This window comes from Caenorhabditis briggsae, assembly GCF_000004555.2.
Source record: "Caenorhabditis briggsae complete genome, chrII, whole genome shotgun sequence".
In the NCBI taxonomy this organism is placed as follows: Eukaryota; Metazoa; Nematoda; class Chromadorea; order Rhabditida; family Rhabditidae; genus Caenorhabditis; species Caenorhabditis briggsae.
The window spans coordinates 12,678,128-12,701,923 of NC_013486.2; the positions used below are offsets into that span (position 1 = coordinate 12,678,128).

Here is a 23,796-nt window from a genome sequence, read left to right on the forward strand (position 1 = left end):
AAGAAGTTCCGAAGACAAAAGTGATGGAACACAGATAGGGTGCTAAATAGAATGGATCCTGTTTCTTTCCTAAATAATCGACAGTGTGTTCTAACTTACTATTAGATCCTCTTTAAGGCTTCCATTTCGGTCGTTCAAAAATCGCTTACCGCTGACCGACCAACAGCCGACCACCAGCCGACCGATCGCTCGGAGCGCCGACCGTTTTCGTGCATTTTAGCCTCAAATTACGGATTTTTTCATTTTACGACAAACGAGGCATTTAGTGAACAGTTTGTCGTAAATCTTTTCTTTTCGTTTATTCGAAAACTGATTTTTCAGTACCCTTTCTTCACTCCAGGTTTGCTGATCAATTTTCCGTCAAATCGTCTCTTTCATTTCATAAACTCAACCATAAATTTTCATAAGTACATATCAATAAACTATACGAGGTTTCTAAATTAGTCTTGTCTTTCAAAGGTTATTTTAACATGGTGGCCTAACTTTGAGTTTTCTAGGTCACTATTTTTTCTGGCCTAAGAATGGTCACTTTTTGGGTTTTCTATAACATATTAACATGCTTGCCTAAATTTCGCAAGTTGAGTTTTCTAGGCCTCCAACTATTATGACCTAAAAATGACTCGACATTCACCTGGTGGGTTTTAAGCCGTTTTAACATGGTGGCCTAACTTTCGCAAGTTGAGTTATTTAGGCCATCATCTTTTCTCACATTCTTTCATAAATACATCTAGGTGATAAACTTTATTGTGTAATTGTCATCGCACATTTCAAATGAATGCCACCTTTCCACATCTTCATAAGATCTTCGATTCCTACCAACTTCTTCCGGGTCCTGAAGTCGTTTGCAAAGCTGGCACCATCCGTAGAAACCGTTGTCAAATACCACTCTGGAAAATTATAGTTTTTTAGAATCAAACCACTACTTGTGACCAACCTATAATCTTTCCTCCATTCGTGGTACTTGAGATACATCTCCTTATCACTGCCTACCTTTATCACATGTTGTATAAACTCATCAAGAGTTTCGAAATCATCTACGGCAATGTAAGCGGAATCAGGAACTCCTAGATCTTGAACTGTCTCCCTTCTCAAAACAATCGGCACCGCCATTCTATCCTCTAGACTTTTCCAAAACTTTTCGGTGACATAATCCTTGCAATTCGAGTTTTCAACAGCCAGATAGAACTTGTAAGGTCGTATCAAATCGAGAACACACGGTTCAGTTTGTTTGAGTACACCATCACAAAGTCCGGTTGGTTTTCCACATGATCCCCAGATGTCTGCTTCTAGACCTTCCTGGATCATCCGCTGGACAAGACGAAATCGGTTGTTGGGAGTTTGACAGTTTGAGCCGAGCCATGTGGCGGTTTTGTTTTTGTATTTCCAGATTCCCTCGAGGGAGATGTTAGCTGTAAATAAGTCGTTCAAGATACTGTAATACCTGTAATAGAAGGGCTCCCAACACTGTGAAGTTTGAGCTTAATCATCTCGGTTCCTATGAGAGATATCAAACGTGTGTCAACTGATAAAATGTTGATCATAATATCAGCTATATTTTATTAGTTGACCAATTTTTAATACCTTTCACAAAAATCCAGATAATTGAGCGCAAAGTTGACGGTTTGGGTGGGCTTCTATTAGAGAAAATACAGTAATTGGGTTTAGGTTTTAAAAATGTCGGGAAAAAAATTCTGTAAGAAATCCTGATTAGTTTTGAGGATTTTAGGATTTTTAGGATTTTTAGGGGTTTTAGGATTTTTAGGATTTTTAAAATTTTTAGGATTTTTAGGATTTTTTTAGTTTTTGGAAAAAGCGCCTTACCTGTCTTAATGAACTTCTCTAGTGCTCCATATCTTGCTGAAAAATCGGAATCCCTCCTATAAGTCATTGTCCAATTGAATAGATCTAAAAATTCAAACATTTTCAGACGAAAATTCAAAACCTTACCCACTTTTTTCTCCAGGAAGCTTCTCATGACTCGGACTTTCAATATTCCAAATTATCCAAGGAACATTGGGTTTTCGAATGTTTTTCAACAATGGAAGAGTGAGGCTCGGAAAATTTCTTTTAAATAAAATTTGAAATTTGAAACTTACTGTTTCATAGAAATTCCTGCTATGGAATACGAATGCATCTGCAGTGTCGGCGTCGGAAAATTTATTTGTGACTTTGCAAAAATTCTGAATTCCAGAATTATATACTTGCACTTTGAGCTCAATTATCTCGGTACCCATAAGAGATATCAAAAATGTCTCAACTAAAAAATATTAATGATATCCTGATAAAAATTTTATTAGTTGAAAGATTTTCGATATCACTCATAGCAACCTAGATAAATTGGCTTAAAGGGGGGCTTCTATTAGAGTATTATTTTACACACCTTCATTTCTGGACATCTTCTTAAAACGAAATCCGAGTTGATAAGATCATGATAATAAGTTGTGGCCGCATAAATTGTGACATTTAGCTTTTTTGGCGACTTTGAAGTTGTTGAAACTGTCGAACTTTCAGTAGAAAACTTTGGGTTTATCGGTTCGGTCCAAGTGAATTTCGGGACTGAAAATCAGGATTTCAAAAATTTTAGCAAAAAATTCAATCACATTTCTCCCAACACACTAATACGATAAAAGTGTAGATTGCAAGAATAAGGATAGTTTTCCATGTCGTTCCATTCGATGAAAACATGACGAATACACCATTTCGAGCGTCATCGGAGAACCAAAAGAGAGGCCAGACAACAGAAAACAAAATATAGGCACGACATAAAAATATATGGAGGGGGTCTTAATCCGTTTCGATGTTCTCTTGCTTGGTATTATTTTTGTTATGATCATGATTTTTGGTTATTTTGTTTTATTGTTTTCATCCAAAATTGAATACCTCTAATAAAAAGGCCCCTAACTTTCAACTTTGAACTAATTTATCTCGATTTTTATCAAAGAAATAAGAAAGTTGTCAACTGATAAAATGTTTATCATAATATAATGTTTTGTAAGTTTACACATTTTTGATATCTTACATAGGAGTTGAGATAATTGAAGTCAAACTTGACAGTGTGAGGGCCCTTCTATTAGAGTTTTTACGGTATGTATTTTTTTGTTTTTCTGAATTTTTTGGCAGTTTTTCCATTTAGAAAAGTTGTTTAAACAAAAGCAGCAGGGAAGCTTTTGATGTTTGCAGAAATTTCTGTGGATTACTGTACAAGCTAAACTACCGTACCGTAGTTTCTGCATCACATCGCATTGCGGACCAAAACTATTTTGAGAATCCTCTAGGAATGCCTAGAATGCTTTTTTCCAGTTAAAGACTAAAATAATGTGCCTCCTTAGAAATTGTCTGTATCCTTGTTATAATCGTTCATTCGTAAATACCGAAAAACCTGCAATAGAAGGGCCCTCATACTATAAAGTTTGAGCTCAAATATCTCGATTCCTATGAAAGATATCAAGAATTTGTCAACTGACAAAAGACTTCTGATATTATGATAAACAACTTATCAGTTGACAACTTTGTTATGTCTTTGACAGGAACCGAAATAAATTGGCAAGTTAAAAAGTCAGGGGGCCCTTCTATTACAGGTTTTAAGGTATGTCAAAAATCTTCTCGACATTTCACGCCTTCAAATGAACGACTCCTGAAAAAAATCATCTCAAACGCAACCAAATCCTTCTTCCGTCTTACCATCCTGAATTTCGAACATATCTGTCAATGGGATCCCATTAGATACAGCTTCTTGCGCCAATCTATTCAAAATGTCGTTTCCAGTGTCTCCAATGAACTTTCCACCAATTACAGAATCCTTGAGCAGATTTTCTATGAATTCCAAATTGACTCTTGGGAGGTTTAGGATTCTAGCGAGGGATCCAAAATTATCGCCAACCACACTGACGTCTACTCCCAAACTCGGCAGTCCGTTTGAAAATGATTCCGATTGTTATCGGCCAAGTAATTGATTTTGGAAATAATTAAATTCTACTCCTTGTTGATTTGGAATGGAAGTGTTCAATAAATTTGAGGATAAGTTAATTGATGTTCCAGAAACTTCCTGAAAATTCGATTCACCGTAAAACCTGTAATAGAAAGGCCCCTAATTCAAGCCAATTTATCTCAGTTCCTGTCAAAGACTTTGAAAAGTTGTCAACTGATAGAATACTTATCAAATCATCGCCAATATTTTATCAGTTGACAAATTTTAGATATCTTTCCTAGGAACCGAGACAATTGAGCCTAAACTAGACAGTATGGGGGCACTCATATTACAGGTTTTATTGCCTGTTAGCCAAAGCTTACAAAAATGAGGAAAATGAAGAACACGTAGTTTGGAATTTGGATCATATTCTATTTGCCTGCTATCCAAAAATTCTATCCAAGCTGGTATTTATTCATAGTTTTCTATTGTAAAAAATGACATAATATATATTGTTATCGGATCTTTGAGCTTGTTTTGTATTTTTCAGTATGTATTTTTTAGAATAAATTCAAAAGGTATGTTTTTATTCCAGGATTCACAAAAAACAATTTTTCGATTTCCTGGTATCACTCCGATTCTCCGTCGAAATCCACATCAACCTCATGAATCATAAGCTCTCTTTCATCTGAAACTTTTTCAAAAAATTTACATTTCACACTTTTTGACCTACCACTATTACTGTTGATCTCAAAAACCTCAAAGCCTTCTTCTCCGATCGGGGCTCCGCTTGTGAAAACAAAAAGTACGAATATCAGAAAAATAGAGAACAATTTCATAGCTCAGACTGACAGTTCGAAATTTTGGTTTGTTTGGAAAGTTGAAAACTAATCTGTTTCCGGTTTCGGAAAAAAAAGACAAGTAGATTAAGCAAAAAAGGAAATCCTATAGAATCGACCGGTTGAAGTTCAATTTCATGGGCAGCATGGGAGGACCAAAGATTCTGAAGTTGTAATTTCAGATTTTTTTTGTCTGAAACTTAATGTCCAGGAAGTCTTCTGACACATCTTCGTTAATTTGAAGCCAATTTATCTCGGTACCTATCAAAGATATAAAAATTTTGTCAACTGATAAAATAATTGTCATAATATCGAAAACATTTTATTAGTTGACATATTCTTGATATCTTTACTAGGAACCGAGATAATTGAGCTAAAACTTGAGAATGTGGGGCCCTCCTATTACAGGTATTTCCAGAAAACCCCAAGATTCTAAGACAATTCTCTCACGTCTACATGCTCTCATGACTACATTCCCTGATGCATAATTATCTCAACAAAGTCACCTTCACCCTGACATAAACATCTGCCTCCCACACTCTAAATGAATAGGAGGTAACTCTTATCATTCCTCACATATGGGATGTTGCCTTTGGGAAGAAAAACATGCGCAGAATATTCATTCTTCTTTACCCACTACCTATTATTTCAAAGTCTGTTATTCCCTACCGTCATGTTCGGAATCGATTACCAGTGCCATCAGATGCAGATGCCAATTCAGCAGGTTAGTAATTTTTTCTTGAAATTTATTGTTTCTTCTGGTGTAGTTCCTATTTTTTCTATTTTTTTTTAAATTTTCATTTGTTTCCAACACCCTTTTTTGGGTTCTTGAAATACCGTAAACACTCTAATAGAAGGGCACTCAAACCACCAACTTTGAGCCCATATATCTCGATTTCTGTAGAAGATGTCATAAATTTGTCAACTGATAAAATACTTCTAATATGATGATAATCGATTTATCAGTTAGTAACTTTTTCATATCTTTGGCAGGAACCGAGGAAAATTGGTTCTCCTCTCCACTGCGTGTCATGGAGAAATTGTTTTCTCTAGTACTACGCTGAAATATAAGACTACAAACGAAAATTATGGATGATACAGGTTTATTTATGATGGATATGGTGTGTAGAATGCAGTGGTGCTTCTACCAGAGAGAGATGAACTGTACGCACGGGTATAATGACAAAGGGAAGTAGTTATCGGTGATAACTAAATAACGGGGACATAAGAATTTTTGGATGGCACAAGATGAGAAACAAGCGATAAATTAGTGAGAACAAACAACAACATGAGAGAGAGACACTTGTTAATGAGAACAATAATATACTATGAAGCTGATAGATTTGATAAATAACTAAGAAACGTTTCGGTACTACAATAACCTGTTAATACGATTCTAACAAATATTACACGATTAGCAAGCAATTGAGTCATTTAGACTTCCTTCTCTAGTACTGGTGGTCCATCGTCCTCTTCGGCTTCCCCTGTCACTTCCTTCTCCTCTGGAACCTCGCTGAGTCCCTGGGCCATTGGATTGTCTTGAAGATATCTCATCAAGCCACCTCCCGATCTCCACCGTCCTTTGGCTTTGATTTGCTCTAAAGTGAGTCCCTTGGCTTGAAGTTCGTTCGCCGATCCTCTTCTGAGCGCGTGATGAGTGGCGCTCACTCCTATCATTTCCAGACGTCTTCTGGCGATAGATGAAATAGTGTTTGCTGATAGCTTATCCCTTTTTGAAAACTCGGGAACAAGAACTCTGATGTAATTCCTGATAGTGAGACCCTAACTCTCCATCGCTTGATGAGACAATCCAGATCTCCTCCTTCTGGGCATTCCACGAAAGTGCTCCGTCCCAGACCTAGCTGATCGTTTTTGGCCGATCTGATTCGGACTTCTAGACGATTCTTAGAAAACTTGATATCTTCCCACTTCAGCTCTGCAGTTTCACTTGCTCTAAGGAGAGCGAAAAACGACAAAACCACTATGAGTGTATCTCGCTCCGATTTGGGATCATCCGAAAGTGATTCAAAAAGTTTCTGGATACTCTCAAGTTCCACCATTTTTGGTTGTTGTCTGGTGGCTATCTCCTCTCTTCTCTTTGCTCTGATCATATCCGACACCATTTGACTTTCCAGAACTGAGAATGTCCCATTTGCCATTTGAAACGCGGAAGCGATCTTTGCCAGAGAACCGCTTCCTGTTGTCAAAAATCGATGAGCCAGGTAGAGAATCGTCGTTTTCTCGTCCAGAGGGAGATGGTTTGCGCTTAACCACTTCCTCCTCACATGATTCTCTCTGTCATACGCTTTTATTGTATTGATGGCTTTCGACTTTCTGCTGACGGTTCGTAGAACATGTGTGAGTTGATTGAAGTCCACTGGTCCTCCATACTCAGCTATTTCCTCCAGGAATTTCAATTTTCTTCCTTCTGAAATACGATGTAACTATAATACTATTCTCTCTCTTTATCACGTTCAACTTCTTGTGTCTCTACTCTACTCATTAGTTTGACTTTTTCTGTTTGTGCTGTTGCATATCGTCGTGTGGGGACTGGGCGGGCGGGACGTAACACACACGTAGAATGGAGGCCCGATGGGCGGCGCTTCCCCCTCTCTCCCCTCTTTCGTGTCGGGATCCCTGGAGCGCGCAAAGGTCTGTACCTTTAAACGCGATCAACAAAACAACAACAGAAATTGGCCTATTTAGAGAACGCCAGCTAATCCCAGAGAAAACAAACAATTCAAAGTTCAAAGTTGGAGTGCTCTTCTACTACAGGTTTTACGGTACATGAAAAAGAGTTAGAAAAAAATTAAAACCTCAAGAAATACAATTTGAAATTTTGGAAAAAAACCGTGTTTTTCAGAACGGCTACAACTCAGCAGCCGTCTACATTGGACATCAAACGACTTGGATTCCAGTCATCCCTCAATGCAGTTTTCAAGAAATTCAAGATCCATGGATGAGCCAGGATGCTTGGAATGGCCAACCAACGATGTTTGACGAGGTTAGTTTTGATTCTACATCTGTTTACAGACCTGTCGACAGCGCACCGACCGAGCAAAAATATAAGACACGCTTATGTGTCAACTTTGCCAAAGGAGGATCGAGAAACTGCAGGTATGGAAATTTGTGTAAATTTATACATCCTTCAGATTCCAAATTGTACGCCCAGCGTTTCCTCGAGACCGAGGAGTTTGCCCAATTGAAGCAGGACTATCAAGACGAGGTTCAAAAGCTTCACGTGATGAAGAAGACGGCGGGGTCACGAGAGTAAGAGTTGGTGATCGAGGACATGATCAATTATAAGGTAAGACTGTTCAACCTCGATTACCCCAAAGGTCCCAACTACCATGATTTGCATGGTATGACGACTCGATGGGCCGAGGAGTATGTGTTAGATATTATTGGCTTCATGAAGGTGAATCAAGTTCACACCAGTTGGATTGAGACGTGTCGGGGCAACCATTCGACGAATAACTTCCCTGCCATCCATACCCTTCTCCTTCAACACTATCACGGACAAAACGGCTGCTCTTTTGTGCCACTTTTCCGGAGTGATGGCATTCTGGAGCTCACGCTTTTCCTTTTTTTTAAAGTCACCCATGGGTTATACGTTTACCCTGGAAAAACGTTTACTCTTTCATGTACTGAGCCTCTACGTGGCGAAAGGGATCAACAGACACATTTGTGTCTGGCTAATCAATACGAACTTTTGTAATTTTTTCAATGACATTTGAAAATTCATTTATCCTAGAAATCAGAAAAGTCCTATGAGCCTGTCTACCGTAAAGCCTGTAAGAGCCCTCTAAATTTTTACTTTGAGCCAATTTATCTCTGTTCTTCTTAAAGATATCAAAAAGTTTTCAACTAGTGAATTGTTTATCATAATACCACAAACATCTTGTCAGTTGACCACTTCTTGCTATCTCTTACAGTAACCGAGATAAATTGGCTCAAAGTGGGTGTGTATAAGGGCGCTTCGTTCATAGTGAGCACAGTCAACTTCGAGCCAATTTATCTCGGTACCTATCTAAGATAGAAAAAAGTAGTCAACTGATAAATTGTTCATCATAGTATCACAAGTATTTTATCGGTTGACACATTCTTTCTATCTTTTACAGTAATCGAGATAAATTGGCTTAAAGTTGTGTTTACGGTAAGTTCAAATCACCCAACAACTGCTCAAATACTCATTCTTTATTATCAACCGAAATATTGTGATCAAAATTGAGTGAAATCGCAATTGCCCACACAAATTTCTACTCTTTCCATGATGTATCCGGTTGGGCTTGTGCTACTCTGAAAACTTTTGGAATGACGCAAAATTTTGATAATCTGAAACTCACTGGACTCAAACTAATTAGCAAAAAATGCTTCACAGAATGGATATGGTCCAAAGAGCTAACAATCGCGAAAACGTTTTTGTTCTCCGTCTCGTAGGCCTCTTGAACTTCGAAGTCTTCAAATCTGTGTCCTAGGAGTCCGTTCAGGAAGCGGTCCATTTCTGAACTACCAATTTATTGAGACGATAACACAGAGAAGTATGATTCATAGCAACTGTATAACTATCAAAAAAACATTTATGGGCTCATTGTATCTGTAAAACGTATTACTAAAAAACTCACCACTATCACGCTGAACCAGAGCATAGAACAGGTCGGTTCCTTTGTGTTCCCTGGCGAAGAAAACCAAATTGGAATGGATTTGGATCATATCCGTATACTTCAGCCAGTAGATGGAAGCTTGGGACAGACCAAAAAAGGCGAAAAGTAAAAGGACAATATGGGAAGAGCGCATTTTCAAAAATATGAGGATGATGGGGATGGAACGGTGATTTTATAGTTTCGGAGCTAATCGAATAAAGGCGGGTTGGGAAGAATCGCTTTCCCAGAGAGGGAATGCATGAGAAAAATGACATCGTCGGGAATTGAGGACGTGGAGCTTTTGAAGAGGAAGAAATAGAAAGAGGATACTGTACTTGATAGAAAGAACTGCAAAAAAGGGAAAGTTGAATCCTATCAGAGGTAAGAGGTCCTGTGAGGAAAATATCTTTTCTAGAACAGTTCAGAAGGGTTTGAAAAACGAGGTGTCAACATTTAGGTTCATTCGAACGAACGAACATTTGAACCAAATTTGGTGGCCTAGAAAATTCAACTAGTAAAAGTTAGGCCAGCTTGTTAAAATGGGTTGAAAGTCACACCAGACAAGTTCTAAGCCATAAAAGTTGGTGGCCTAGAAAACTCAACTAGCAAAAGTTAGGCCATATCGTTAAGATGCCATGAAAACTACACCAGGTGAATACCAGGTCATACCTAGGTAATTCGTCATGGTGGCCAAGAAAATTCATATTAGGCTACTATGTTAAAACCGCATAAAAATCACACCAAGTAGATGATGGGCCAGTTCTGCCATAAACGTTGGTGGTCTATAAAACTCAACTACCAAAAGTTAGGCCACCATAGGAAATTAACTATAAAACACACCAGGTGAATATGGAGGCATTTCTAGGTAATTCATCATGTTGGCCTAAAAAACTCAAATTGCAAAGTTAGTCCAGCATGGTAAATGGCCTATAAAACACATCAGGTGCGTGTCAGACCATTTCATAACTGTGTCAAAGTACACAGTTTTCATCGGACGAGAAGGATTATCCAAAACAGAGAAGGATCTTATTTATTCATTTTGAAATTAATTCAAACAAAAATAAAATAAACAAAAATAAAACAAAAATAAAGTATGCGCAATATTAATTCTCAAGTGTTACAATAATCAATCTTCATATTCCTCTTGGCATTCCTCATCTTTGCACACGATGGCCTTGTCGATCTTATATCCTGTCGGGCTGCTGACACTCTGTAATTTTCGCATGTCAAATATGAAAACAACTGTAATTCTTACCGGGATCATATGCAATTTGGCATGGTAAGATTTACCTTCATCGTGGACAAGGACAATTCCAGTGATGACTTTACCCATCAATCCTTGGGCTGATTGGACTTGAGCAAACATGACTTTCTTTGGGTGTCTAGCTAGGTAGCGGTCAATATCTGAAAATCATCGCTGGAAATTACACAATCAATTTTTCGAAAAGAACTCACTATTTCCAGAGCTAAGAAGCTCGCGGAGAAGAGCAGTATCGTAATGTGAATGGACAAAGAGGATCAAGTTTGCCTGAACTTGAACCAAATCCATATACTTCATCCAGTAGACGGTTCCTTGGGAGAATGCAACCAATGAAAGAAGAACAAAAATGTTGAAGAATTTCATTGAAGAGAGGAATGGTAGGGAAGAGGAAGAGGGAGCGACGGTTTTATAGTTTGGGAGCTAATCGAATAAGGGATAATTTTAGAAAGAGAGAGAGAGAGAGAGAGAGAGAGAGAGGGGGGGGGGGCTGAGAAAAGGAAATGATTGAAAGAAAAAATCGAAGAGAAGGATGACCAAAAATTATATGTCCTGGGATTGTGAACTGAAATCTCAAATCCTTTGAAGTTTCGTTATTTTTTCCATTTTTTTTTTCAAAAATTTATTTTTCTCTTACAAGATTTTGAAACGTCAGATCCAAAAAAGTGCCGTATTGATAAATAACAGCTTCCTGGTTAATTATAAGGGAAAAGTTCTGATAACTTGTCCGCCTGGAGGCGCATTCGGAAAGTGCTGATAAGGTGCTCTGAAAAAATCAGGAACCATTCCAAAAGGCGTTCAGCAAGTTGATAGCTCTGAAGCTGCTTTACTCAAATTGCCTGAAAACACGGCGTTAAATGCTCATGTTTATTTAAAAATTCCAATTCAATTAATAACACAATCCTTAAAGCAACGACTGATATTATCGATCTGGTATCCAGTAATACTTTTCCGCGAATGGCGCAAATGGATCTCGTACTTGTTTTTTGTTTTGAGCCGGTATCCTTGACTGTAGAACTCTTTGCCATAAGATTCATAACGAGCACTTTCAACGAAAAGTAGTTCCCTTGCGATTTCTAGATCTGAAAAAAAATCATTAACTCTGCGTAAAGCCACAGAATAAGGACAACTGTACCGTTCAATAAGTTATTAGAAAACATATTTTTTCGTTGATTTTCCGTTTTGTCCCTAGTTTTTCAGCTATTTGCCAATAAGTATAAATTGACTTTGCCCTTTAAAAAAGCGAGTAGCGGAGCGACGAACAGTAAAATAAATAGGTTAATTCGCGCCGAAGGCCTAGCAGCCAACCGTTTGCAGCAACAGAGGCGCGACAAACAGGCTGGTAGAACTAAATAAACTAACCTATATATCTATCTATCAAACTTTCGAGGAGAACTTCATCAGTGTATTTCTCGGCATGATGAATTAGACGAAGTTGTTTCCAACGAGATCAGTTAGGTCCCCGTCGCCGCACACTCCCTTATATACCGATGGACCATGTTTTGTTCCTCGAGAAAAGACAACGAAGAGAAGAAGAAGAAAATATGAGGAGCGCATTTTCCAATAAAATGGAAAAATAATGGAGAGACGGGGGTGCGATGGCTTGAATTTATTGGCCGAGATGATTGTCATTATTGATCATAGATCATTCATTCTATGCTCCTCCCCCTTGCACAACAATTTTTGGTCATAAAAATGCCCCCACGAACATTCTATTTTTTTGCATATCATTATCTCCATTCGACCTATAAATTCAAGCCCATCGCTCTTTATTCTTCATTCAAAATGTTTCGTATTCCTCCAATACTTCTTCTCCTACTCTCTACTTTTGTCCATGCAAGGGACCTCGGCTACTTCCATGGAGTCGTTCAGGGACCCAAAGAGATTCTTCAAAACCATTTGGACATCTTCCAAAAGGCTCTGGACGCTGAAGAAAAAGCTACATTGATGAGAATGTTTCCAGAGACAGAAGCTCCAGATGAATCGGCTGTTGAGATCTTGATCATAAAACACCACAACTTGAAAATGGAAGTTATTGAAGCAAAACGGGAAATAGCAGGTCAGATCACGGGAGAGGTGAACTATTCGAGAGCTGGAGGAGGAAACGAAGTGTTCAGTGTGACCATTATGACGGTAAGCTGAAAGTTTTGGGGAATTATTTAATCATAAGATACTAAGACCCAAGATCCCAAGATACCAAGATTCCAAAATTCCCAGATCCTAAGATCCAAATATTCAAAGATCCTAAGATTCCAAAATCCCAAGGTTCCAAGTTTCCAACATCCCAAGACCATAAGGCCCCAAGATCCTAAGATCCCGCGAGCCCAAGATCCCAATACCCCAAAATCTTATAACCCCAAATTATACGCTCATTTTCAAAAATTTCAGAGTGCTGAAAGTCCATCGGGCTTCAAATTCTTCTCAGTCACTGATCATTATGGTCAACTCCAAAAACGTCGCTTCCCAACGTGCCTTATCGGATTCATCTGGTGCTATTTGTACCTAATCGATATTCTTCCTGGACAAATTGGCTAATATATTTTTTTCTGAGAAATAAATATTCCTCGCATTCAAAACAATTTCTTTGAAATTCAAATTTTTTTTTCAAAAACATTTTTCTTGATATCACATCATCAGGCGGGGAATTTCGAAAACTCGGGAAAGTCAGAAGAAAAAGAAAGAACGTCGAGATGTAAAAAACCATATAGTACAGATATGCAGAAGAAGGAAGAAACTACCAAAATAACAAGGAAAAAGAAGGTTTGGGGGGAACGGTGACCCGTTTGGCAAGAAAAGAAAAAAAACATTTAAAAAATATGAAGAGAGTTATTTAGGCGTTGTTGTCTCGTCATCTGATGAGTGTGACGCTGACGATGTGGATGGAGAGTCCCGTGCGGACATTTCGACCTGGATTTTTCGGAGGTTTTTATAATAATTTTCACCCAATTTGTCCTGTTCTCAGCTTTAAAACGCGCTAAAAACCAAATCTCTACGACAAGTTTGAAGCAAGTTATGTGCCTTTAAACAAAACACTACCAGACACTGCGTGAAAAGAGGAGACGCAGAGAAACAAAACTTTCTAGGTTCTCTGCGTCTCTTCGAGACTTTAATAGCACGTAACTCGCTTTAATGCTGGCGTGGAGAGCTGATTTTAAGCGCATTTTGAAAAGGGAAACAAATCTAACCAAATGAAAAGTTTTTGAGGATTCCAAAATTCTTCGGTTATGTAATTTGAAGCCGCTCAAGTTCCAGATGGAAATTATATTTAAAAAACTACGATAATGAAGCTCTACTTTTTTGACATTCATGTTGAAACTATTCAATTACAACTCAAATTCAATTACCTTGTTTAGAATCTATAACTCACCTCCGCCTGTTTCTTCTCCTTCCGCTTCCTCATTCCACCTTCCAAACCACCTCCATACCCATCCTTCTCAGCATTCTGCTGCCTCAATGGTGGTGGCGGCGGAAGCACCGAATCTCCACTTGAAGGAATCAGCTCAGGTTCCGGTCCAACCAATGTTAAGATCACAGGAAGAACACACAGTCCGTTAAAAACTCCAAGTGCCACAAGTACTGTCATCGTGTAGAAGAAGTACTTGACAACGAAGTCGAACTCGGAGAAAACGAGCATGACGACTCCGAGGAATGTGGAAATCGCTCCGTGGTAGACTGGAACGAACATGTGCTGGAGACAAGATTCGAGACGTTGGTCAATGGTTCCGAGGGATGTCAGGAAGGCTAACTCGACGTGAGCAGTGAACTCGACTCCGATTCCGACGGCACAGATGAGAGTGACCGCGGAGATAGGGTTCATCTTGATACCCATAAGACCCATGAATCCACCGAGTTCAATGGTGGTGATCACAACAATGCACATGATCTGGAAATTGAAGAATATATACCAGCTAGCTGGTGCGCCTTCAGATCAATTCAGTCTAGTTTTTACTGATTCATTATTTTGCTCCTGACCTTTTCTTAAAGGGTCAGCGTTTTATATATAAGGAAGATATATAAAACGCTGCCCGGTTTTGAAAAACTTGCAAAATAAGTATATTACGTGACCCTTTAAGAACACGAGAGGAGCGAAGCGACCAACCAGCAAACAACTAGATTGAACCGCGCGGAAGGCGCGCCATCCAGCTGATTGAAGTGCAGTAGGCGCGGCAAACAGATGACTAGTTGAAGAATATAAAAATATTTTTGTCAAACAGCCAAAGTTCTTACCAGAGTAGCTGCCCATGGATTGAACATCAAGATCGAGATGACAGTGAAGACAGCGGCAGCAATGATAAGGATAGCCATGAACAAGTTGAATCTCAATGACAAATATTGCTCCCAGAAAGTGAATGCAATTCCAGATGGATAATTTGGAAGACTTCTCTCCGTGTATTCCTCACAGATCGCTCGAATCTCTTCAATCATCTTAACAATCGCTGGAGTGTCCACCAAATCGTTTTGATAGAATGGCATTTGAGAATACAACAATGGTTCAGCGGCAGGTACAACCTTGGCGGTCTTCTCGTTGTATTCCCATCCTGGTGGTGTTGGATAGAAGGATGCTTGGGACACATAGTACATCATGTTGTCCACATTGAACCATCCGGTCAAGTAGTTGTAGAATCCTTCTGGATTGATCACATCGTTTTGATCAACCATTTTTATCTTTCCAAGCCTTCCACTACAGTCATAATTCGTTCCGAATGAGCAGACAAGTCTCGCGGCGATCATTGATTCTGGTGTTGGCTTCTCTCCATTGACCTTGATTGGGTTTCCATTTGTCAAATCGAACTTTCCAGCTGCCAGATCCTTCTCAAGAGCCTTATCCAGAGATTGAAGCCAGACTCTTAGCATAGACATCCAGTATGGTTGAAGTTTTCCTTCTGCTTTGATCATGAACTTCGATGCTCCAAGCTGTTGTCGGTACTCTTCGATCAGTTGTTGCTGGTTCGGAATGTCAATGTCATTTCCTTTAAGAACTGCAAACATTGGATAGAACGAGAAGTACTTTTCACGGGCACGAAGGAAAGCTGCTGGTGGGGTGTGCTCTGGGAGCACATCGGCAAGTTCAAGTCCGAGAGTAGAGGTGTACATTCCGTAGAGACCGAAGACTACAGCAGTGGCGGTACCGATAAGGATGACGGCCTAAATGATATAAGATGAAGTTAGAGAAAAATAAGTTGCTCACCTTGCAAAGATTATTCTTCAATGCTGGAATATAGATGTTGTTCAAGAATCCTCCTACAGTATACCATGGCTCGTGACGCTTGAATTCGGCGGCTTGTTTGTCGTATCCAGCCAACTCAGCGCGAGATGACATCTGAGATTTCTATATTTTTAATGCTAGTTTGAACTAAATCATCTTAGCCCAAATTGAATTTTTTACACTTCCAGAGTTTTTATTCAAAATAATTTAGTTCTTTTTTTGATATGCCTTGTTTTCAGCTTCAAAATGCGCTGTCTGCGACAAATATGAAACAAGTTATGAGCCTTTCAACAAAACACCACCAGAAACTGCCTGAAAAGAGGAGACCGACGCAGGGAAAGATGCAGAGAATTGAGACTTTCTAGCTTCTCTGCGTCTCTTCAAAAGTTTAAAGGCGCATAACTAGCTTTAATGCTGGCGTGGAGAGCTGCTTTTAAGCGCATTTTGAAGCACAACGCAAGTCTAACCAAATAAATGATACCAAAGAATTTTTAAAATACATTTTTCATGACAAAATTCTTATTTTGACAATTTCTATTATGAAAAAATTTGCCTTGTTTTCAGCTTCAAAACGCGCTAAAAACCAACTCTTTACAACAGTTTTAAAGCTAGTTATGCTTCTTTAAAAATAACATCATCAGACACTGTGTGAAGAAAGGAGACGCAGAGAAACGCGACTTTCTAGCTTCTCTGCGTCTCTTCGTAACTTTGAAGGCGCGTAACTCGCTTTAAGATAGGCGTGGAGAGCTTTTTTTAAAGCATTTCAAAGCACAAAACAAGTCGAACCAATTGAATGGATTCTCAAAAAAGAAACCAGCCTATTGGTCGCGCCTCTGGCGCTTCAAACAGTCGGGAACTTACATTGGAAACGTTGCTTGGCACACTTTGACTAGCAGGCATCTGTGGTGTTCCTCTGCTACAATATGCCAAATCTCTCTTTCCCTTTCGCTGTCTTCTCAAATCGATTCCAATCATAGCTGGGAAAATGAACATGAGGAAGATCAGATTGAACGCCAAAAGGATTGCAGTCTGGGAGCAGAAGGATCGAAGAGCTGGGATTGGAAGAACGTAACCGGAGATGAAGGCGAGAATGTTGTTAATCGAAGTGAGCATCACAGACATTCCAGTTTCTTTCAGAAGAACTCCAATCTCGTTTTTGTGGCAGATATTGATGATTTCATCGTAGTTATGCAGCAAAAGGAACATGTCATCAATACCCAAACCAAGAGAAAGGAATGGTACCACTTGAGTTGTTGCAGCATTGAAATTGATGCCCAAATGAGTTGCAAAACCTAATCCGCAGATTGAAGAGAATGTGACCAGCATGACTCCAGCAATAGCCAGCGCCACATTCGACTGAACTGCCAACCACCATCCTTGGAATCTTCCTTGGGTGAACGCGGCGTAGATCACCATCAAAATGTAGCCGATCACAATGATGATGTAGTTAAACTGGGAGAATTCTTCGAGCATATCAGCGATGGAGGTGGAAGCCAATGGATGGAACACACGACGTTCCTGGTTGAGCTCGTGTCTGTAGAGTTTCTTGGTGAAGTTTCTTTGCCATGTGGTGATGATTTCCCCGGCCATCCATGGTTGGAAACCGTGACGGTTTAGGCCAGGGTGACTGTCGGTTTTGTCGTTCTGGAAGAATTTGGCGTTGGATACGAAAAAATGAAGTTCACAACTTTTTTTTTCAAAATTTCATGATTTCAGAATTACAGAATCTCAAAAACTGAAGATCTCAGAATCTCAGAATCTCAGAATCTCAGAATCTCAGAATCTCAGAATCTCAGAATCTCAGAATCTCAGAATCTCAGAATCTCAGAATCTCAAAATCTCAGAATCTCAGAATCTCAGAATCTCAGAATCTCAGAATCTCAGAATCTCAGAATCTCAGATATTCAAAATTCAAAAATTTCCGAATCCTAGTAATTAAAAAATTTCAGAATTCTAGAAATTCGGAAATTCATAGAAATTCAAAAATTCGAAAATTCTGAAATTCCGAAATTCCGAAATTCAGAAATTCAGAAATTCAGAAATCCACAGAAATTCAAAAATTCAAAAGTTTGGAAGCTCACCTTAATTCTGGCAAACACATCATATGGTCCAGAAACCAAGAAAACAGACTGCAATGCCTCTGCGGACACCAACTTTCCATTTTCTCTCTCAATTCCTCCTATAATCAAATCCTCCGGCCACTCCATAATTTTCTTTCCGAATCCTTTGCATCCCCCAGTCATCACATCTCCATAATTTGGATATTTTGGCATCTCCTCCTTCGTCAAAAACTCTCCAAGTCTGGTTGGATTCTCTTGCATCCATTTGAGCAACGAACTACCGTATTCCAAGCAGAGCGTGTTCTTGGCTTCCTTCTCAGCGTCTTTCTTAGGAGTCGTCGTGTTTCCTAGGCCATTGATGTAATCCGCATCGTCTTCATAGGCATAGTAGTCGTCGTCTTTCTTGGAGCCACTGGCTGGTTTCTTGGTTGTAGTCGTGGTGACGTCTTCTGAATCTTCCGAAGCCTCTGCTTGCCTCTTTCTTCTTTTCTTTCCAAAAATATCACTCAAAATCGACTCGGCAATGTCTTTAGTCTCTTCTTCCTTCTTAATGATTTTGCGCTCCAGTGTGACCTAAAACTTTCTTTTTTAAAATTTTATTTTGCTCCTCTTTTTCTCTCACATTCCTAGTTGCCCTTCACCCTGCTTTTGCTCGCCGGGGGTATAGCTCAGTGGTAGAGCGCTCCCTTAGCATGGGAGAGGGCTGGGGTTCAATTTCCCATACCTCCAGAACTCTTTTTTTCTTTTTTTCTCTCTCTCTCTTTTTTGTCTACTTTTCTTTTTGAGCTCTACCTTTTTGCTTTTTTCTGACATTTCAAGCCAAAAAACATACCTGCTCACTCATTGACTTTGCCAAATTCCATTCATTGAATTTGGTCAACGCTGCACATCGATCAAAATAGTTTGGTGCAGATTTTGGGCATTCCTCCTCTAGTGGGTCAATACATGGACGATCCAAGTACGCTCCATCGATTCCGGCTCTCTCGAAAAAGTTACCGATTGGTCCCAAGTCGAAAAGTTGTCCGACCTCTTTGATGACGGACGTTGGATTCAAGTTTTTCCAGGTGACATTTCCAGGAGGGAGGGAGGAAATGAAACTGGCAACTTCTGGTCTGAAAAAATGAAAAAAATAAAAATAAAAAATAGAAATCCTAAAGCTCACCCCAAATTCAATGGTGGGTTTGGTCCCAACGCTTTGGCGCCATCCCAATAGCAATCAACTGGAGTAATCCAAATACACGGAATAATTTTATCGAGGAGTTTCGACATGATTCCAGCAAGAGGTCCACTGTTGAACGATGGTCCTGGGGGCTTGAAACAAATGTCAGCGAGGGTCCAGGTTCTGAAAAAAATTACAGATTTTTATTGTTCGGAATTTTTTCGGGGCGCAAGCAACATTTTATCAGTTGTTCACTTTTTGATATCTGTTCAAGAAAACGAGATACATGGGTTCAAAGTTTGGTAGAGTGTTTACGGTAAATAGAACCAGTGGAAAAGTTGAGGCACAGTATTCAAATTCGAATTCCGAAAATAAAACTCACTCATTGAACATGTGAACTTCGTAGCTGGCAATCTCTTGCATCAATTTGGTATGCTTTTGGAGCGCTTCCTTTGAGAGCACATTTTCACCGTCGTAGGATGGCGTTTGGATTACGACCTGAAAAAAAATGAGGTTGTCTGGGGGTACTGTAATTTTCTGAAAAAATAAATATATTAATTTCAATAGACAAGTAATATTTACTATTAGTTTAATTCATAAAGAGATGTGTTCGTTTTTGGTCTCCAAAAATTATTTATTCCGTGAATGATCCAATAGATGCCCACCCAACCCGTCGACGTCGAGATCAATTATCTCGGTATGTAGAAGAGCTAACAAAAAGTTGTCGACTAATGAAATGTTTGTGATATTATGATAAACAAGTTATTAGTTGACAATTTTTTGATATCTGTTATAGGAACCGAGATAAATTGGCTCAAAGTTAAAAGCTAGATCCCTTCCTTCGGATTTACGGTATCCTACTTTCAATTTTGTTTTTGAAAATCTTAGAAAATTATTTTCAAAAAATCGTTATGTTAACATCTCCTCGCAAAAATAAGACATTCAAAACTCAGCGTTTTTGCAATTTTTAATAAGTTTTTTACCTGAAAACCTCCTCCCAGACCGTTCTCCTTTGGTAATTCTGGTCCTCTCCGAACTTCAGCTTTCACGGCAGGTGGAGCTTTTACAGCTTTCTCAATATCTCTTTTGATCTTATGCATATGATGAAGATGTCCAGATTCTCTTTCATGTTTCACTCGTCCCAAATATTCCATTTCCTCATTCAACCGTCCTCCTTCTGATACCCAAAGTTTCACCAAGTCCGTCTCAATGACAACGTGCTGAAGGCCGCCAAGACAGAGGCAATACAGGACCATACTGGAGAAAAATTAAAATTTTTAAGATTAACTAATTAGAGATAACTACCTAATTATAATAGTCGACCCGCGTATCTCTGCACAAAACATCCTATTCTGTAAAGCCATAGCTGGAAGAATGCTCTGGCGTAGAGGGCGATTCGGTTTCCTTGAGCATTGCCCTAGAATTAGTTGGGTGTATAATTAATTGGAAAAGTTAATTACCCTCTTAATTTGCTGCAGCGACATATCGGCGTCACACCATGTTGGCGCGTGAGAGAACTTCTTCTTCCAGGCATCTGAGAAGTCTTCAGAGTCGAAATTTCCAATTAGTCGGTTTTCGACAAACTGAAAAAAAAATTATTGAAAACTCATTATCGAAGTTTTCAGAATTTTTAGACCTTCTTCTGCGTTTTGCCCAACACACTTTTAATACAATATTTAGCTTCTAAAAGTAGCGACGTCTTCTCCTCAGAAGTCATTCAGAAGAAAAGATATCGAAAATAGGATTTTTGGAATTCGGAAGTGAAACTGAAATCGGATAGGATTTTTGGAAGCTTCGAGAAGAATCAAGAATTTTAAATTAGTGGTCTGATAAGAAGATAAACGTAATTGATATGATGGATGAGGTGATATACATATGAAATTTGATTTATGAGGTCGGAAGCTGGATTTTTGAAATTATTGGATTTTTGGAAAGTTGAGGTTTTTGGTTCTATAGATCCTAAAATTTTCGAATTTGAATTGTTAAGATCACAGATTCTTAGAATAATTTAGCCTTCCGAAGCTGATGATCTGAGTCTCTCATTTTTTCAAAATATCAGAATCTCAAAATGTCAAAATCTGAGAATCCAAATCTGAGATTCTGTGATTCCGAAATTCTGATTTTTTTCGGTTTTTGAGAATCTCAGAACTTCAGAATTTCAGAACCTTATAGTTAGAATCTTAAAATCTCAGAATCTTAGAATCTCAGAATCTCAGAATCTTAGAATCTCAGAATCTCAGAATCTCAGAATCTCAGAATCTCAGAATCTCAGAATCTCAGAATCTCAGAATCTCAGAATCTCAAAATCTCAGAATCTCAGAATCTCATAATCTCAGAATCTCAGAATCTCAGAACCTCAAAACCTCAGAATCTCAGAATCTCAGAACCTCAGAATCACAGAATCTCAGAACCTCAAAACCTCAGAATCTCAGAATCTCAGAACCTCAAAACTTCAGAATCTCAGAATCTCAGAATCTCAGAATCTCAGAATCTCAGAATCTCAGAATCTCAGAATCTCAGAATCTCAGAATCTCAGAACCTCAGAATCTCAGAATCTCAGAATTTCAAAATCTCAGAATCTCAGAATCTCAGAACCTCAAAACCTCAGAATCTCAGAATCTCAGAATCTCAGAACCTCAGAATCACAGAATCTCAGAACCTCAAAACCTCAGAATCTCAGAATCTCAGAACCTCAAAACTTCAGAATCTCAGAATCTCAGAATCTCAAAATCTCAGAATCTCAGAATCTCAGAATCTCAGAACCTCAAAACCTCAGAATCTCAGAATCTCAGAACCTCAGAATCACAGAATCTCAGAACCTCAAAACCTCAGAATCTCAGAATCTCAGAACCTCAAAACTTCAGAATCTCAGAATCTCAGAATCTCAGAATCTCAGAATCTCAGAATCTCAGAATCTCAGAATCTCAGAATCTCAGAATCTCAGAATCTCAGAATCTCAGAACCTCAGAATCTCAGAATCTCAGAATTTCAAAATCTCAGAATCTCAGAATCTCAGAACCTCAAAACCTCAGAATCTCAGAATCTCAGAATCTCAGAACCTCAGAATCACAGAATCTCAGAACCTCAAAACCTCAGAATCTCAGAATCTCAGAACCTCAAAACTTCAGAATCTCAGAATCTCAGAATCTCAGAATCTCAAAATCTCAGAATCTCAGAATCTCAGAATCTCAGAACCTCAAAACCTCAGAATCTCAGAATCTCAGAACCTCAAAACTTCAGAATCTCAGAATCTCAGAATCTCAGAATCTCAAAATCTCAGAATCTCAGAATCTCAGAATCTCAGAACCTCAAAACCTCAGAATCTCAGAATCTCAGAACCTCAGAATCACAGAATCTCAGAACCTCAAAACCTCAGAATCTCAGAATCTCAGAACCTCAAAACTTCAGAATCTCAGAATCTCAGAATCTCAGAATCTCAGAATCTCAGAATCTCAGAATCTCAGAATCTCAGAATCTCAGAATCTCAGAATCTCAGAATCTCAGAATCTCAGAATCTCAGAATCTCAGAATTTCAAAATCTCAGAATCTCAGAATCTCAGAACCTCAAAACCTCAGAATCTCAGAATCTCAGAATCTCAGAACCTCAGAATCACAGAATCTCAGAACCTCAAAACCTCAGAATCTCAGAATCTCAGAACCTCAAAACTTCAGAATCTCAGAATCTCAGAATCTCAGAATCTCAAAATCTCAGAATCTCAGAATCTCAGAATCACAGAATTTCAGAATCTGAGAAAAAAAGAAAAAAATCTCGGGCTTACCCGTCTGATGGCTCCAGGCCGATCCGCGCCAGGCGGCCGTTCCGAATGCACCTTCATTCGAAAATATTAGATCTGATTCTCTGTGTGCCTTCTCTCTCGCTCCTCTTTTCTATTCTTTTTGGGGTTTATCACTGGCTGGTGTTTGAGCGATGTTGGATTTCTGAAAATTCAAAAAAATACAGTAATCAAAAAAGTTTGAAAGTGGCAAACGAAACAAGACATCAGCAAGACTAAAAAAAATAAAGATGAAACACAAAAATTAGAGTTTGAGATAAAAATCTAAACGAGAAAGGAACAAGTTTTGTTTTTGGGCATCATGACATAAAAATTCGAAAAAATGATGATTTTCGTTTTGATCAAGATGAATTTGAGGTCGAAAGTGGGAACGAGAGAGGTTATAAGACGTTTTGATCAGATTACAGAAAAATGGAATGGGACGAAAAATTATTGGGACTGGTTTTCAAGAAAAAAAGAAGGAGAAGGAATTGGAGGGAACATAAATGGTAATGCTGAAAATTTTGTGACAAATGTTTTGGAGGGAAATATGACACAAAAATAAAACAGAAAACTAGAAATTCTAATTGTAGGGATTTAAAACCAAGGGTTACGGTATGGACGTTACAATCTTAAAGCCTGCTCACAATGAGGACTACTGTAGCTCTCCGTACCCAAAAAAAAAATTAGTACCCGGTTTTTCGTGGAGTACTGTACCTTGTAACCATTACTGTAGTATATTTAGAACTCAGGGTTACTGTAGATTCTTACTGTAATATCTAAACTACTTTATGCTCCTGAAGATTACAGTGGTCAAAAAAATTTTAGTACCCATTTATTGTGGAGTACTGTACCTTGGAATTTGGAGACCTCAAAAAAAATAGAAAAAAAACAAGAAATCAGAGAATGGTCAGAATAAAAATATGGGTATGCCCTTGACATTAGAAAGAG

The 23,796-nt window shown here is 38.7% G+C and overlaps 8 protein-coding genes and 1 non-coding gene across 9 annotated transcripts; 4 read left to right on the forward strand and 5 right to left on the reverse strand.

The window, feature by feature from the left end:
- Window positions 1-727: 727 nt before the first annotated feature.
- On the reverse strand, window positions 728-2,234 carry Cbr-fut-4 (the record flags this gene model as incomplete). The annotated part of the gene is made up of 4 exons (XM_045242817.1): window positions 728-887; window positions 935-1,409; window positions 1,822-1,905; window positions 1,952-2,234. 4 exons carry the CDS (start codon window positions 2,232-2,234, stop codon window positions 728-730), a joined length of 1,002 nt encoding a protein of 333 aa, XP_045096816.1.
- A 3,221-nt stretch (window positions 2,235-5,455) lies between these two features.
- Window positions 5,456-8,020, forward strand: CBG26175 (the record flags this gene model as incomplete). The annotated part of the gene is made up of 2 exons (XM_045242818.1): window positions 5,456-5,470; window positions 7,610-8,020. The coding sequence occupies 2 exons, from the start codon at window positions 5,456-5,458 to the stop codon at window positions 8,018-8,020; spliced, it is 426 nt and encodes a 141-aa protein (XP_045100250.1).
- A 120-nt stretch (window positions 8,021-8,140) lies between these two features.
- CBG19586 lies at window positions 8,141-8,350 on the reverse strand (the record flags this gene model as incomplete). Its single annotated transcript, XM_002646844.2, has 1 exon — window positions 8,141-8,350. One exon carries the CDS (start codon window positions 8,348-8,350, stop codon window positions 8,141-8,143), a length of 210 nt encoding a protein of 69 aa, XP_002646890.2.
- A 617-nt stretch (window positions 8,351-8,967) lies between these two features.
- On the reverse strand, window positions 8,968-9,543 carry CBG26174 (the record flags this gene model as incomplete). The annotated part of the gene is made up of 3 exons (XM_045242820.1): window positions 8,968-9,045; window positions 9,093-9,250; window positions 9,372-9,543. 3 exons carry the CDS (start codon window positions 9,541-9,543, stop codon window positions 8,968-8,970), a joined length of 408 nt encoding a protein of 135 aa, XP_045100249.1.
- Window positions 9,544-10,515: 972 nt separating this feature from the next.
- Window positions 10,516-11,013, reverse strand: CBG26173 (the record flags this gene model as incomplete). The annotated part of the gene is made up of 3 exons (XM_045242821.1): window positions 10,516-10,599; window positions 10,645-10,793; window positions 10,845-11,013. The coding sequence occupies 3 exons, from the start codon at window positions 11,011-11,013 to the stop codon at window positions 10,516-10,518; spliced, it is 402 nt and encodes a 133-aa protein (XP_045100248.1).
- A 1,419-nt stretch (window positions 11,014-12,432) lies between these two features.
- Window positions 12,433-12,789, forward strand: CBG19583 (the record flags this gene model as incomplete). The annotated part of the gene is made up of 1 exon (XM_002646843.2): window positions 12,433-12,789. One exon carries the CDS (start codon window positions 12,433-12,435, stop codon window positions 12,787-12,789), a length of 357 nt encoding a protein of 118 aa, XP_002646889.2.
- A 696-nt stretch (window positions 12,790-13,485) lies between these two features.
- On the reverse strand, window positions 13,486-20,780 carry Cbr-ptc-3 (the record flags this gene model as incomplete). The annotated part of the gene is given in 17 exon segments (XM_002646842.1): window positions 13,486-13,554; window positions 14,015-14,530; window positions 14,875-15,792; window positions 15,836-15,976; window positions 16,715-17,497; window positions 17,935-18,325; window positions 18,362-18,486; window positions 18,746-19,025; window positions 19,076-19,255; window positions 19,455-19,570; window positions 20,056-20,337; window positions 20,340-20,360; window positions 20,363-20,374; window positions 20,377-20,394; window positions 20,397-20,489; window positions 20,533-20,655; window positions 20,709-20,780. Coding segments are annotated over 17 exon segments (4,140 nt in total), but the record flags the coding sequence as incomplete, so codon positions are not given.
- CBG28932 lies at window positions 18,571-18,642 on the forward strand. Its single transcript has one exon. It is a non-coding gene (tRNA).
- A 151-nt stretch (window positions 20,781-20,931) lies between the features above and the next one.
- CBG19581 lies at window positions 20,932-22,921 on the forward strand (the record flags this gene model as incomplete). Its single annotated transcript, XM_002646841.1, has 2 exons — window positions 20,932-20,936; window positions 21,265-22,921. 2 exons carry the CDS (start codon window positions 20,932-20,934, stop codon window positions 22,919-22,921), a joined length of 1,662 nt encoding a protein of 553 aa, XP_002646887.1.
- Window positions 22,922-23,796: the final 875 nt, after the last annotated feature.